Source organism: Spea bombifrons, chromosome 5 (assembly GCF_027358695.1).
Source record: "Spea bombifrons isolate aSpeBom1 chromosome 5, aSpeBom1.2.pri, whole genome shotgun sequence".
In the NCBI taxonomy this organism is placed as follows: domain Eukaryota; kingdom Metazoa; phylum Chordata; class Amphibia; order Anura; family Pelobatidae; genus Spea; species Spea bombifrons.
This window is the reverse complement of record NC_071091.1, coordinates 8,496,778-8,513,920: the sequence shown is the minus strand read 5'-3', so window position 1 is coordinate 8,513,920 and position 17,143 is coordinate 8,496,778. Positions and strand designations below refer to the sequence as shown.

At 41.1% G+C, this 17,143-nt stretch overlaps 1 protein-coding gene across 1 annotated transcript in view; it reads left to right on the top strand.

Moving 5' to 3' along the window:
* The window catches only part of LOC128496929 (double-stranded RNA-specific editase B2-like), a 30,136-nt gene extending 13,258 nt beyond the window's left edge, over nucleotides 1–16,878 (top strand). Inside the window, exons 5-7 of the mRNA XM_053466764.1 lie at nucleotides 3,373–3,554; nucleotides 12,654–12,832; nucleotides 16,702–16,878. Coding sequence (XP_053322739.1) covers nucleotides 3,373–3,554; nucleotides 12,654–12,832; nucleotides 16,702–16,878 — 538 coding nt within the window. The remainder of the gene's footprint in view (nucleotides 1–3,372; nucleotides 3,555–12,653; nucleotides 12,833–16,701) is intronic.
* Nucleotides 16,879–17,143: the final 265 nt, after the last annotated feature.

The window sequence follows — 17,143 nt, the reverse complement described above, 5'->3', positions numbered from 1 at the left end:
AACAGTGCTGTAATATCAAGTGTTTGAACAAAACAGAGAGCTATTTTTTTTCACTCTGACCCAAGCAAGCAAATCTCCGCACTTAGCAGAAAGACGCATTTTCTCTGATTGATCCGGTTCTAAATAAGCTTTTGGATTTGTGATTCAGCAGCCACAGGAAAGCTTACCTAAAAACTCATTTTTTTTTTTTTTCTTCAAGTCTGTGGATAAACTTTTTGGAAAATGTAGTAAAAACTTTCTTTGGACCATGTTGTTTTAAGCATAAAAAAAGGAAGGTCGTAGCCGTAAGGAACATTGGTGGGATTATGAGAGCTTGTCCGAGGGAGGAAAGTCCTTGGGAATCCTGTTAGGTCCTCGAGATTGGAAACCCTGTCTCTGTTTTTAAAATGATTAAGTATTTCCGGAAGTATTGTGTGTGGCGGGACAGTAGCAGAAGAAATTGATGGGGTTCTCCCCACTTTCCCATTCGTTGTTGCTACCAGAGGAGATGCTGCGTAAGAAGGAGAGAAATATATAGAAGTATATAAAGTACGTTGTTTCCAAGCAGTAGGCTTTCGTGAAAAAGCCTGGTCCCCTTTTGTTAAGCTTTTCCCTCAATATTCATTTATCAATTTATTAATACTTCTATTTTAATGTATTAGTGGTATATTCTGTATACCTTAATTAGACCGTAAGCTCTCCAGACCAGGCTCAGCATCTCCTATTTACGTTTTTACCATAACAATTATTTAGCAATATATTATTAGGTTTATTATTATTATTACTATTATTATTTAATTATCTGTATACTTTTATTAGATTTAAGAGGGCTTCTTCACCTTCTATATGAATGTCTTGACATATGTTAAACTTAAAGTCCATTTGAAATTGTCTATTTGTTAAATATTTTGACACCTATTTTTTAACAGCGCTACAGAATCTACTGCCGCTTTATAAATATATGGAATGTAAACTAAGGACTTAAAGCTGGTTCCATTACAAAACGTCTGATATTTTTTATTATAACCCTAAACCACCATACATTCCCCCCCCAATATATTACCGAAAGATAAAACTCCAGCATGAGTAGGATTCATATCATTCAGAATTAAAAAATAAATGAATACATTGGCAATCCTATAACATGGTGTATTTTACTGATGCTATAATTGTTCACGTTGCATATTGAAAAGGTGAGTATTTAATGCTATTTCTCTATTATTATTTTTTTCCCAAATACCCGATTACTTGCAGGAATTGCCAAACGGAGATATGCAAATCTAAAGTAAATGTTTCATAAAATCAATGACTGTTTAAATTGTGAGACTAAATTGTTTGTGTATAAATATTACCTTTTATATTCCATTTGAGTTTTATGTAGATGAACACATTACTTTAATGACCCGCGTTTGCACAGCCAGTGAGAGGGAGACTTTCTGAACTCCTCGTACGCCAGATGGCTGCCTTTTCTTGCATGAGATTAAAAGATGTTTCTAATTCACAGATCCGCTTCCGAGGACAAATTAATATAGCGCGTTAAATCGCTAGCGTGGTGGAATAAAATTTAAAGGGGACCCTTCTTAAATTGGGTGGTCTCCCTGTGCGGACCCCCAGGTTTGGCCCCCCGCTAGCTTAAAACATTTACTAATTAAAGTGAAGTGTTCTGTGCCGACTGCTCCGGGTAAAAGAAATTTAACGACTCCTGATTAATCGAGAAACGGATATCGTGGAGGCGCCACAATAATTGTTCGAACAATCAGGAAATGGCTAATTAATGAAAGGGATAATGATGTAAGAAATTACCTTCCTAATGCCCGGTTTCCAATGGTGATTATCCTTTGCTTTGCTGTGGCAAATGCTGTCAGTTTTCCACTAAAACACAGTCTAGATAATAAAAAAAATATTATCAAGTCTGTATATAGGAGACTTGGGGTCACAAAGAAACCCTGTTTTTTTTGGTTTTCTTTATTAAAACACCCGACATTTTTAATAACCCAATGTCACGTTTCATTATTGGAAGTCTCCAGAAGGCTTTGAACAGGTGAAATGTTGACGTTTGTCAAGGTTTACATGACCCAAGGTTAGAGCGTTGGTAGTAAAGTTCAAATAAAGCTAGAATTTATTATGGGCTTCAATAATATTTTAGGAATAAAATGGCTAGGCACCCCCCCCCCCATAAAATGGTTCGGTCCAGATGTATTTACCGGAGTTTTGGGTACAATTCCTTGTGCTTTGTAGATTGTAGGTTTTATTTATTTATTTGAAAACCACTCATTTGAATGTAGTGATTGCGTATCTATATGTAGAATAGAAATTGGAAAGCGTTCCCCCAAAGTAAAGCCGGCACAGCACAGATGGGTTTTTCGGCTTCGTAGGCGGATCAGTTAAAATATATTTTTTTTATGGAAATATTTCTGTACCCTTAAAATGGAATTAATGGAAGTTTCGAAAGAGCGGGATGGATAAGGTGAACCAGGACGCTAGAGTTCTAGAATATACTAAATGAGAGGACAACGCCATTCACGTTGCTACTCATGTTCTGTTCACGATGACTGACTGAGATGGTGGCAGATAGGTGGAACAGCCTGGTAGGGTTAATACAGTGTGGGAATTTTAACATCCATGGGATAGGCGTTTAGCTATCCTACATCCAGGAAAAATAGGAAGACCAGACGGGCCGAACGGTTCTTATCTGCCATTAAATGTTGTGTTTCTAATTACTAGCGAGCAAGTCAACCCTATATTGTCTCTGAGACTCTCAGGCTTTGACCCTTAGTCTCAGGGTTTTTGCCCCCAATCTCTGGGTGAAGAGGCAGATTATCAGGATCTGGAACTGACACCTTCCTATTCTACCCTACTGTGATAATGTATATCCCAATTGATGATGTTGCTACCCGTATGTTATGGTAAAAGTCAAGGTTTCCATTTGGTTTACACTTTTGGAGAGTCACTACATAGAATCACCACTATGAGCTAGTAAATGGTTAATAATATATGAGTCTCAGGGTCAGCTCGTTAGGAAAGTTCCCAGGTATGTATATCGTACTGGTACTACCACCTTAGAGATCCACCAGTAGCCCCAACAGGTCCCTGCGCCTATACACAGCATTATAGTGATCCGATCCATTGTGTGTCCCCTTTACTCCCCAATGCAATACAGGTGTTTTTGGGTGCATTTCCTTGTTTTGTTACACTTTTTGGTTTGCTTGTTTGTCCTTTATGACCAGGAGCAAATATTTTGATGAAAGTGATCGGTAGGTGCGTGTCATTTTAAATGTAGAATTTATTAAATGAAAATATGATACGTTTTGAATCTGAATACAGGAATGTCTTGCGATCAGCGAGTATCACATTCTTCTGACCTGCACAATGTTCCTCTTGTTTTTCGCATAGATGGAACGTTCTCGGGTTACAAGGAGCTCTTCTCAGCCACTTCATCGAACCTGTCTACTTGAACAGCATTATAGTGGGAAGCCTACACCACACTGGTCACCTTTCCAGGGTAATGAGCCAAAGAATAGAAGATATTGGTAGTTTGCCGTCTCCGTATCGGCATAATCATCCGCTGCTCAGTGGTAAGCAAATACCTTCCTCCCAGACAAATTATCATCTTTCTATCAGGCCTTTGAAACCAAGTAATTGGACCGTACGCCTGCATGAAAGTTAATCAAGGTCAAGCAGCTTAAAACCACTTCACGATCACGTCGTACATTATGCTTTATTTACAGAAAAGCTCCTCTCAGCTTTTTTTTTTCCCTCCCTTTCTTGTAATGTTATTGCCCTTTTGTATTCCCTATCTGTGCTTAATTCCAAGCATGCTCTTCCAATTAATGTGGAGAATTAGTATGTCTGTAATGTCAGAATATATTACCGGAGCCAGCGTACTGTCTGAGAACAGGCAGATTTAATCATAGCAGGGAGATGTTTACTAAATATAGAATCTAGTTTAACGTACAATGAGTCGGAGGCTTCCTATGACTGTTAATTTATTGTCTCCTGACGCCTCTCGTACACTAATGCTATTAAATGTATAAGTGCCAAAATATTTAAAATGTCCTCTTTTTAAGTAATTGTCCTTCTCTGGACTAATTGTTCTTGAGAATGTCGCAAAGAGCTCTTTGTATGAAGGCAGGTATTAGAAGGGCCGAATACAATGTAACGCAGAATTGGGAAGGTTTAGGTCTCCGCTAGGCCGCTGCGGATAGCTTGGAGCTTCCCAGGGGTGAGCTACCTGGAGTTTTCCCTCTCCTTTGAGAGTCGTGTTTCAAGGGGGCCAGGCTAGCTATGTGTTGGTGAGGTAAGCCCCCAAATAGTCTTGAGTGGGCATGGAATAAGAAGGGAAGTGGACAGGGACTAGGCATGGCCAAACACCGTTGCTAGGTTACCCCTGGTAGGAACAAGGTTGGGTGTAAAAGGAACGGGGGTTGTTGAGGTGGCATTATCCTTGCGGAAAACCTGCCCCGGGTATAGGCAGCCTTCCAACTCAAGATATTAATACAGTGAGGGATGGGATAGGTATACGGATATCTTGAATCTATGATGAGAACCAGGACAGAGTGAAGGTTGAGGTTTGTAGAGCAGGAGAAAATGACATGTTTGTTTGTTTCTCACATATTAATAAATAATATTTATAATATTAATAACTATTAATGGGTACAATGTTCCTCTGTGACTTTTAAACATAAAAACATTTCATTTTATCATCGCTCTATATTTCTGATGAGTCCCGCAGCTCCATAAAAACCAATTTAACTATTAAAATATCGGGAATATTTTGTAACATGGTGCACAGTGATAAATTCCACCTGAGTCGTTGCAGGAGAGTATTAACATATTAATGAAATCTAAACTGATGCTAATCTGCTTAATACATTCAGCCTATAAGAATTTGTAAATCCTGATAATATATTTTCTGGTGTTTCCATGAACTTCTTTAATGCATGTGACTTCATAACTGTGGGGTATATTCATCACTTTATACAGTGTGAATTCCCCGTGACAGAAGTCTACAGGGAGAAGATGTTCTGTAATCTGCTTTGTTTCATGTATTTGTGTGTGCGTGCGTGCAACGTGTCTGTTAATTCACTTCAGATCTGCGTTCCCAATAACTGATGGGTTTCTCCGCATCTCTATGTGATCTCTGTCCTTTGGCTAAAGTTCCATTTTTTTTTAAATAGAGGAACTTTGACGATACAGGCTGTCACATTGTAACACTTATCCTAGTATGAACTTTCTCCAGCAGCGGGTGCCTAATCGCAGAATACGCTGGTCCATTTTGTGTACGGCTGATTCTTTTCATGGGTCGTTGAACGCAGACTTGCAGGTCACAAAAGCCGAAAACACACAAAGTATATATATCGCAGGGTGTTCTGCTGTCCGTAAACACTATATGGTGTTTAGGCTGGGGCATGTTCCAGTAACTTGCCTCTGTGCTGCCAGGGTGGCAACTTGGAAGTCCAGGGTCAAGCCTAACCCAATGGCCCGGTAATTATAGCATCTTAAAAACAACACGCACCATGCCAATGAACTATTAAAGCCCGATACACATTTGAGATTGCAGGGGAATTAATAAAAGAAGCATAGAAGGGATCCAGCCCATCATTAAGGCAAATGGCCAATTATGGGACAGATTGGTTGTTGTGTCCTGGACCTGCTGGCTTTGGCCAAAATACGTCGCTGGTCATTGTGCATGCACAACAAGCCATAACCCCGGCTGTGAAGACTCACCTGACAAATTTGGGAGCGTTGGCAGCTGTGCCCATAGGCTTTAGATTTCTTACAGCCTTACGATTCTGTAGATCTGTCCATCGGACTATCTAAGGGTAAAGCAGGAATTGAAACCATGTGATAACAGCGGCAAGATGGCAGCTCTCACATGCAGCCCTACTGGAAAAACAGCTGTAGACTTTATTGGATAACTTGAATGAAAAGAATTAAGATAAGAGAAGTATGTTGTATACAGGATTAAGAATTAGGAGTGGGGATTATCTTGAATATGGCAGATTTTCTTTAAAGGAATTCTGTTTTCTTGAATAGAGTTGAATGCGTCATTAACTCTTCGGTGCCCCCTACCTCTTAGATTAACTAGGAAGGTGTCCAAGGCAATTTAAGACACAATAATACACTTTCAGCTTCAATCTGTTAGCATTGTGCGCTGTTTTGTATGGCTGCTTCCAGGCTTGTTAGCAGGAGGTTTGTAGAGTAATTTAGAGCAATAACGATAGATTTACTCGCCGAGTCACCTTTATTCTCTCGGTTATAAAAAATCCTGTAGAAATAATACAGGATAGACTCGTGTAACGGACTATCCGCACTTAAATGCGAAATGTCAGGCCGGCTGCAGAGACGGTAAATAATGAGAACTAATACAGGCCGTCAGGGCGTCTCAGCGCCAGGGTCTTTGAAGCAGGGTCTCGGCAGGATGGACGTAGCAATTAATCTGCGTGGAACTCGGCACATTCTCTACCCTGAGAACGCGCTAAAAGCAAATGTATAACTTTGGGCATCAAAAAGCTGGATAACATGTTGCGCAATCCAAGCAATCAATGTAGGTCCGATAGGCAATGGTTATAGACCCCATTAAAAGCTCTTAGGACATTACGTGGTGAAGCAAAACTGCAGCTATTGAGCAAAGGCAGTCCTTGACCACCTAGTACCCCAGACAAGATGTCCTTTTGTCACCCCCACGCGCCATGTCTTTGTCTAAACATTTAGAACGCCAGTATAGTATTGACCAGTTGTATAGTGGTGGCATCCATTGCACCGATCTCTTTTGGCACTAAGACGATCCCTGTTGTGGTGGAGGCTTCATATTTTAACATAATGGGGTGTTTTTATATTTAGCTTCTTCCTGTTGATTTTATGCTTAGAATTCACAGGGCTTTATGCTTCGAGCTATGAGTGAAATAAAACATTTTGACTTTTCCCATTCCAGCTTTTTATAGCTTTTATTTATTATAGCTCTTCTTTATTTATTATAGCTTTTAATTTATTTTATTATGGAATCCACACTTTACCTCCAAGCTAACAGCGCAAATTACATGATGTTGTTGGCTATACAGTTACAGTATAGCGATGCCGTAGCACCCATTTGGTTTATGTAAAGGCACATTTAGAGAGGCTGAAATATGTGCTCAAAAATATAAAACTGTATTATATAAGAAAGGGTATTTTACTGCAGGCAAAGGGATTGTACCGTCATGGTTTGCACCTAAATCCATACTCTGCATACGTGGCTACCATTCCAAGTGCACTCAACAATGGCATGACAATGGAGACCTCTTAAATGAGCTGGAACACCTCAAGAGGCTCCCTTACATCAAAAAATCTCACCCCAGAGTCGTTCCTGCGAAGCCAGCTGCAGACACGGCCATGCCACTTGGCCCAGGTGTTTCATATGTGAAGATATCCCTGCGGAGATAGTATAAAGTCACCCCACATAGGATTCATTCAGCAAAACTGGATGTAAAGAAAACTTTCAGCTCATAAGATCATCCGACAACTGCCCGTGGGAGAGGAGAAAGTGTTCGCCCATTGAATGATTCCAGCCTTTTTAGGGAACACTTATTGATCGCTGTAACATTTTACTATCATGTCATTAAACATAGACATGGCCATTTCCCAAACTTTGGATAAATAAATGGGCTTGTAGTGAAATGTTTAATGGGCATTTCGGGGTAGAGGTGGCAGTTTTATGGAGCAGCCTATAGCACGGTGGCTGCCGATGGGGCAGGTTCACAGCTAAGAGCAGGGGCAGTAATTACCTTTGCAGGTTTTGCCTCCCATCTCCCTAGTCAAAAAACATTATATATATATATATATATGTGATGTACCTTCCATATGCTTTTCTTTAATGAGAGCAGTATGAAATACCCCTAGTCACGAAGGGCTTAACACAATTCACAATGGTAACGACATTTAAAATAATAAAAGCAAATACAAAAAAGGAGCCATTCTCAAAAATCACTATTTATCTTCCTATTTCTATGCGAGGAAACTGACACAAAATGTGGCCGAAAATTCCCCACCTATTATCGCAGTCCGCCAACCCACAATGCGACAAAATTACTTGTGATCATTAAATTCAAAGTGTTTACGGTGCATTTAACAGCAAAAGAATGGGGGGTATTTTTGGTTTAATACATTTTTGGTCCCTTAAAGCTGGTCACCTCACGTAAACCCTGATCTCCTAGAGCTACTAACCCGCAGGAAAGAGTTAAAAGAGAAAATAGATGCATTAAATCTAATGCAAGCCAGTTTTACTTTACTGAGAGGGTGGTAGATAAGTAGAATGGCCTCCCAGCAGAAGTGGTAGAGGTAGGGATTTAAACATGCATGGGATAGGCGTACGGCTCCTGAATATAAGGCAAGACCATTGCTAAATGGAGTTAGGATCCTTGTTTAGCAACGGTGGCCCTGTCTCGATTGCTTCATTTGATTCTGGTGAGCAGTGTTTCTAGATTTGGCTGCTATCATAACAGGCTTAATAACGTGTCACTCGCTGTCTCTTCCTCATAATTAGCCCGCTCCGGAGGGGAGATTAAAATCCGCATAAACACTTCATTCCAGTCATCTGCATAATAGTGTCTAGGAATCCCTATTTCCCCGTAGATATTATTTATCATCAGCTCGTTTCAAGACCGTTTGCAGCTTTTAGCCGGGTTTGAAATAAAGCACAGAGGATCTTCTGCGGCCACGAAATATTTGGGTGACAAAAAGAAAATAAAAATAAAAATATCAGCAAGTATAACCCTCTGAAGTCAGACGAGAGCAAATTGGCCAAAATAGTTTCTTCTTCATGCTGAAAGATCTTAACTCGTACTTAGTCCTTGGCATTTTCTTATGGTCTGGATAGCTTTAGGTCCATCCTATGCATTCATGCCTATGTGAGACGTGTTTAAGTAACATGTACCGTTTCTGCCCAGAAAACTATGCCCAGTTATCTACTTTGATGAAAAAAATCCTTTCTAACATTACATCTAGACCTCTGGCCGTCAATGAGCCCCGCATTGAACTTGACTCCTAGGGATATATGATGTGAAACCATCTAGAGACAAGTTTCAAACCCCTTGTGGGCATCTGCTGGGCTTGGTGAAGTTGGTTGGATATAACTAGATCTTCCATACTAGTTGACTAGAGACATGATCCCTAACCTAAGGTCTGCGAGTATTCTTGAGTGCCTGAAGTCAGACATAGAATTTAACGGCAGATACAAACCGACACAACTAGTCTTTTCCTAATGTAGAGACTCAATCAGCCTTCGGTCTCATCTTAGATTCAGGAGCCATATGTCCGTCCCATGCATGTTTAATACCCTCACTGTATTACCCTCTACCATTTATGATGGAAGGCTGTTCCTCTTATCTACCCTCCTCTCGCTAAGGTAACATTTCCTTACATTACATATAAATCTCTGACCCTCTAGTTTTAGATTAGAGAGAACATTTCTCCAACTGTAACTCAATTCACAAAAACCTTCGAAAAACTCATACCGAGTTTGCCGAACTCTCCATCTGAAGGCGAGCGTGAGCTTGTGTGTCTTCCAGCGCCCTAATAATGAAAGGCTCAAAAAATACTAAACGTTGAATATTAACAAAACGTACGGGTAGCTTTGATTGACGCAAGAGTTCCATAGGAAGAAAAACTGTTCTGTGTATGTTTACCTGCTGGTGCACACGGCAGACTCCATAACTTCGTAACGAGGCTCAGGATACTTTCTTAGAGATAATTCGGAATATTCACAAATCATACGAACAATTAGGGTTTGGAGAGCCTTTTACTGATGTGCACCTGCCTTTCGACAGCTGAAAAATACTGCCGCGTGGCCAAGGGATTTATCCGCGGAAGTATTTCCATCTTAAAAATGTCATTGCAAAACCAGATTAATTTTGCAGAACACGAGGAAAGCTCTGATAAATCCCCTGTAAGATGTTTGCTGCATAAATTACCGGGAGTCACAAAATAGCAGCTGTTATGCCAGCTTTGTGTCCTCCGGTACTAGGTCTGGATCAGAACGCTGGAGGGTCCGTACTTTATTCATAGCCGTTGCACATCGGTTAAAGGACTTTTAAGGAGCCGCCACCTGAAATATTGGTTCTTCATTTGTGGAAAATGGCTGGTCAGGTGTTAGCAGCAGGGTAACTGTGTAGCTGTTGTGGGTATACCACTCATATGACGCTCAGCCACCACCCGAAATGTGCCAATGGAATTGCACTTTTACAGCGAGCAAGCTATTGCCAACTCCTGATTTGTGTGTAAGCCCAGTTTCTGCAAACTGCCATATATTGATGTTTATATGTATTACTTTTTATTAAAAAAAAATGTTGGATATACCCCTACTTTGGCACTCAAGGGAACACCCCCATAATAGCTACATGATCCACGCCATTATGTCTTAAATTGTGTAAAAGGTAGGATATTGGAATCAAAGTATTTAATGTTCTACATACAGCATTGGACCACCATATCTCGGCATATCTCAGCATTGGACCACCATATCTCCTGCTGCCTACCCCCGATCCTATAATAAGAGTAGCCCTGTAGATGGCATCCTCAGCCGACCTGGGGAAATGATGGCTGTCCTCCCACAACAGCTCCGGAAACTCCTTTGGAAGTTTCTGTATTCTTTAATATTAAAAGGCCTGGTGTTTATTCATTTCTGGAACGCAAATCAAAAAGTGGTTAATTCACATGGGATTCCTGTAACAATTTCACAAAGTCGGAGCTTTCAACCTCGGTAAGAACACAACAGGAGAAGCGATTCGTATGATAAGGTCCTTTAACTGCCCTCATTTCTTTGAAATACTCATTTAATTTCCTGCCGTACCGATAGTTTCCATCAATTTCCTAAAACAACCCAAAAGGCTTCCGGGGTATAGAATGAACCTCATTCTTCCGCATATTCCTCATGTCTTTCCTATGAAGCTCGGCGTCCGTGTTACTCCTGGGGCTGGTTGGACGGCATTTGCAACGTTCTTGTGAGTTCCTGATACATTATGAATACAATCAATGCGAAGGCTTTACAATAAATTAGGCCGTCTATAAGAAAATAAGCATTCTAGTTATTTCTTTCATAAATCCCGGTACTCAGAGTCCTCCTAGAATGCTTAGAATAAGCCGTGTTCAAACCTTTAGTTTCTGGAAATTAATGATTTTCTGAATTGTATTAAACCCTGCGGCAAATAGAGTGCCATGGAAACTGCACACGCGATGCTTCCATAAGCCTCGCTGGAAGACGGAGCTGGGAACATTTGTACCGCGATCATTAAACAGGATTTTTTTTTTACGTTTCTGCAAAATGCCAACAAAGCAGGCAGTGAGTGTCGGACATTGCTGTTCATTAAGTAATGAAGTGATCAGAAATGTCACGGAACCGCTAAGCAAAGAAGAACTTCCAGACGCCATTTATGATGAAGCTCAGATCTTATCTGTTTCAAAATGTAACATCTGACAGCAATTGTTTAACTTCCCGCAAGATAAGTTTGTATCTTCAATTAAACTGCCCACCTCAGAAAAAAAATCATTTGTTTTAACATGATAATTGATATTCTGTGCTGGAATTCAGTCTGAACGCATCTTCACGGAGCTCAGAGTCCACAGCAACGTCTACAGCGGATGTCTTCGGCACTTGGAAGACTTTTCATAGAGAAGAAGACAAGTTAAAAGACGCTGAGTTTTAATTAAAACTCCCAGAAGCTTCGACCAACTCTCTGGAGCCAATAGGGTTAAAATGCCCATGTTTGTTATCTCTATCAGAAACATCAACGCCCTTTATCTGCAGACCTGGAGGCGGCCATTGTTGTCAGTCATGTGATATTTGGATTGCTTTTGATGCGCGATCACCACACTGAGCTGATGCTTTATGGCAATGCTAATGAAGTCCGTTCCTCCATTGACTATTCATTAGCCAGCATGTCTGGCTGAGTGATTAAGACTGAGTTATTCTAGTGTTTACCATAGGCAGTATTAAAAGAAGTCAGAGATAGAACAAATGTCCAATAGGCAGCTGTCTGAAAACATTATTTTATGCAAAAACTAGAAAGAAAACGGCACTATGTTTTTTATTCTTTTCTATTCTGATACTAGTTATAAGAAAATTGTGGAAGTCCCCTTTAAATACTTTATGGTGGTCCTGACTTCGGCATAGTTATATTGGTGACATTACTTTCAGGAACATGATGTTAGTTATCCATAACTCAGGGCCAACTCGAACCTTCTTGATACAAAAGCTCCCTGGGGTTGGTTTCTCGTAATGAATAGGAGAGTCACAGATTTTAATAATAAACCCATGTGGGAGCTAAAGGCTCCTGAAAAGTATTGTTTATGGTACTTCTGGGAATCCAAGGGTTAAATTCCTTTAGCCTGTGCAAATCGATCTCGGATAAATATTTTTACAGATTGTTTAATGTAATAAGTACATTATCTGATGGCGTTAATAATAAGTTATGGTATTACCAAGTGATGAAAACTTTCCAATGCCCGTTTGCAGTGTTTGTGATGAATCAATACCAAAAGTATACGAGAGATCTGGAAGCCAGAAGAAACCGTTTACTAGCCAAACCGGAACCAAACTTCCCCATCCGTTACTGATAAAATACTAAATGTCTAAATGCTTGAATCTTGGCTTTTTTTTACGATAAATGCCATATTCTGGCTTCTCTCTTTGTCGTTGGCAGGGGTTAGTAACGCTGAAGCCCGCAAGCCGGGGAAATCTCCAAACTTTAGCGCGAACTGGATTCTAGGCAGCCCGGAACTCGAGGTCGTTGACGCTACGACGGGAAAGAAGAGCAACGGTTCCTCCTCGAGGCTCTGCAAGTACATGCTTTATACGCGGTGGGCGAAGCTTTACGGAAAGGTACAGTATAATCTTCTGATGGGCCAGTTGTCATAATTAGGAGTTAATTGGCACCCGTGGCTGTGCACTTAATTATTCTGAGCTGGTGGAAAAGCAGGACACCGAGACTGAACCTTCTAAAGAGGGACATCTTGGGAGGCAGAGACATCCTTAGCAGGGTGCATGGACGCGGTTCGGTTCTAGGAAACACTAAAACGCGCTATTTTTCCAGTTTGCTATTGTGGGGTACTGTTAAGCATGGGGCCAAAGAGCCACTGCCCCATTTCAGCCTATGGGAGGTATGAGTTAACCCCTGGTAATGAGTTGAAGGCAGAAGCGATCCCTGACCCTCTGTGGTCGCACTTTTTGTGGAGCGCCATGATTTAGATGCGCGGTGAAGCCACACAAGGGTTAATGGTGCTAAACTGGAGAAAAATAGCACAAATCTTGCTGCCTTCCATACGCCTTCCACACGCCTTCCACACGCCTTCCACACGCCTTCCACACCCCTAGACTCAGTATATTGCTCCTTGTTCTTCTAGATCAGGGGTGGGCAATTAATTTTCCCATGGGGCCACATGAGAAATTGGAATGGTTTTAGAGGGCCAGACCTCTACAAACTACAAACTCCGAAGCCTTGTCCATTTTGTTAACTTATGTGCTGTTTAATAAAGTTATTCAAGCCTACGTCATTGGTAGAGGTGCTTGAATAAGTAAGGCCTGAATAACTATTAGCACAGCACAGAAGTGAACAAAATGAACAAGGCTTCGGAGTGCATACCGTATTTTTCGCTCTATAAGACGCACCTGCTGATAAGACGCACCTAGATTTTAGAGGAGAAAAAAAAGGAAAAAATATTTTGAGCTAAAAAATGGGCTAAAATATTTATTACAATAACTGAATAAGCTATGAACACAGTAAGACACACGCAGTAAGACACACACAGACACAGTAAGACACACACAGACACAGTAAGACACACACAGACACAGTGAGACACACACAGACACAGTAAGACACACACAGACACAGTGAGACACACACAGACACAGTAAGACACACACAGACACAGTAAGACACACACAGACACAGTGAGACACACACAGACACAGTAAGACACACACAGACACAGTAAGACACACACAGACACAGTGAGACACACACAGACACAGTAAGATACACACACACACAGTAAGACACACACACACAAACACAGTAAGACACACACACACAGTAAGACCTCCCTCCCTAACCCCCCTTCTCAGTATCTCCCCTCTAACTCCCTAACCCCCCCTTCTCAGTATCTCCCCTCTAACTCCCTAACCCCCCTTCTCAGGATCTCCCCCCCCGCCCCGGTCACTTACCTTAAACTCCTGTGTTGGAAGCGTGAGGCGTTTGTCTCGGGTGCCGGCGCTTCACTGCTGATCGCCGGCGTCTGACGTCATATGCCGGCGCCCAGCGTAAAGCGCCGGCACCCGAGACAAACGCTTCCAACACAGGAGTTTAAGGTAAGTGACCGGGGCGGGGGGGGACACCGGACTCATTGGTGAGTCACCAGGACACTCTTTGCGGGCCGGTCCGAGCTATTCAGCGGGCCGGATGTGGCCCGCGGGCCGTGCTTTGCCCAGGTCTGTTCTAGATGTACATGGTGTATACAAATATTAAAGCTTCTGTGGGGTTCAGGAACCGGCTTGGTTTATTAATTTTACTTTGATAATAAAATACATTTCCATCCCAAGGAATTGCCTTTTTTATTTATTGTAGCTGATAATAATAATAAAATATTTTTCCATCCCAGTCCTGCAGGTCCTTATTGCAGAGACTAATAAATAAATAGTAATGTTCTATACCGGCACACTCATTTTACACAGTCTATTAGCTGCAAGAATCTTTAACGGGCCCTTTATTACAATATTTATGATGATTGTAAGCTTGACAATTAGATACTACTCACTGAAAGCACTAATTGAATTTTCGAAATAAAAGCTCTTTCTCCGCTCCTTACAGCGGCGTTGAGTTATTTCTATCAATATTGACAAAATCATTTTGTTTCGGCTAAAAAGGATTTATTGACACTCGTGATTCTGCCGCTTGTTACAAGGAATAATATATCATTTCCAGGGCTGGTTAATGAAATTCTAGTGCAGAGAGAATTCGAATACTAGAGTCGCGGGGTGGAGAAACGCTGCATTCGGCTAAAAGCACCGAACGTGGAAGTTTTAGCCCAAAAATATAGTTGAAGGTCATACAGTCATCTAACAATAGAGAGCGGCCAATACCATTTAATATTAATAAAAGACATAGATAACCTCTTTTCAAGGAGTCGGTGAGCTTCTGGTGTATTTTTGCCTTATAGGTATAGAGTTGTACTGTGTTAGCCTTAGAAAGAGAGGAGGCAAGGGTCCTAGACAGGCTCCTGAACATACGTTCATTAAAGCTGAAAAATTGAATACAAGATAAATAACTTACCTTGGAGGGGAGGGGGAAGCTGCAGCTCCAGAGCTGCAACATAATGTTTACCCCATGGTCTGAGGTTTTGTGCCAATAATTGGGTGCTCGAAGCAGCCACTCAGTGGCAGGAAAGTGCTCTCATGGAAATCGGACAGATTTCATCATCTCAAGGGGGTCTCATTAGAGCCAACCAGTGCCAAGCCAGCTCTGTAACCATACCTGGGATCCTCCGAGTCGCAGGGTCTTGACACCCACTCTCCGCCAATTTCCCCTTTAAATGAGGGTGTTTCCTGTGATGTCAGCGGGAGCTCCCCCGTACATCAGCGAGAACGCCCCCCCTAGTCAGCGAGCCTGCCCCCCCGACGTTAGTGGCACCGCAAGGGAAGGGCCGGAGCTCAGAAGTTCCCAGGTATGCTGATCACGTGGCAGGAGAACATATCTCCTGCATGGCAAATAATTGAAAGGCAGGGAAAGGGGCAAACGTATATTGGGGGGGAGGGTCTACAGAATGAAAAAACACCATGAAAATGTAAAGAGACCACTCAGCTATCATATGCATCCAAACGTTCATTCAACTGAATATTCTTAAGAATGTAAAATAAAGGAAACAATTGTTAAGTCCAAGTTGCAGAATCATTCTGAAAAGCTTGTACCAAAATCATGGAAACTAATCTTTCAGGCTCCCAGCTTTCTAAATAGACAGAGGTGTTCGGTTATATTTACACTTAAAACAAACAGATTACGTCATTTAAAAAATGTTTTCCAAGTTATAGAAATTCTGAGGTCTTCTTTACTGTCCCTTTAAACTTAGATCTCGGTTATGCTTAACGCAAAATATGTAAACCATGGTCCTAAATCATGAAATCAGCGCTTAAGTGATTATATTACCAAATGCTATGAAATATATGCAGAATTCTAAACTGTTGGCAGAAAATTAGACGTAACAGTAAGTTTTATCTGCAAATAAGCACATTGCGCAATAAAGAGATGTTTTGTGGGCAAACATCCCTTTCTTCTTTATGTCACTTAATCTTCTAATTATGACGGTTGCTGACGGATAGAGTGGATACAAAGTATTTTATAAGTGATAAGTAGGCGAAAGAACTATAAATGGCTGAAAGGTCCATTTTTTTTTTTTTGCTGGCAAAGTAATTTGCAAACCTAGATATTCTAAATCCAGGTTTTCAAGATTTCGTTTAAAAAACATATTTACGTATATATAAGTCAAAATTAAAAGTTTATATTCCTGTACATGCCTGGCAGTAGGCTTCTTATTAGGTACATGCGCTAATGTGAATTTCCATTGGGTGGAAGGTGCTACTTTTTTTTTTTTTTATCATTTTGGTTGCTATGGTTTATACATAAATCCTCATGATGTCGGTTTTGGTATCCAATTCTTAAAAACGACCGTCACTTACTTTTCTCTTCTTTCCTACAGCTTAGCGCAAGGATCTCGGGTCAGGGGGCAATGCCCGCCGGGTACTGTGAGGCGAAGCTATTGGATTCATCGTATCAGTCTGCCAAGCAGCAGCTTTTCAAAGCCATCCAGAAATCGGGCTTGGGCACATGGGTGAAGAAGCCCCCAGAGCAGGACCAGTTTGCACTAACTCCGTAAAGCCTGGAAGCGTCTTTCCTACTTATCTTGGACCCCTGATTCAAACTGGCAGAGACTCTGATTGCCCGCTGGGCAAAACTTTGTTATGGGTAAACTTCATTAAGATTATTTTTGTAATGCAGGAAATACATACAAAATATGTTTTTTTTCTTTTTCTTTGATCTTTCATGCGAAGGTGAGCGGGTCCAGGAATGCATTCAGTTCTGTTCTTCTCCAGCCTTTAAATAGTTAATGCACTAACGATACCAATAGAAACCTTTCCTTT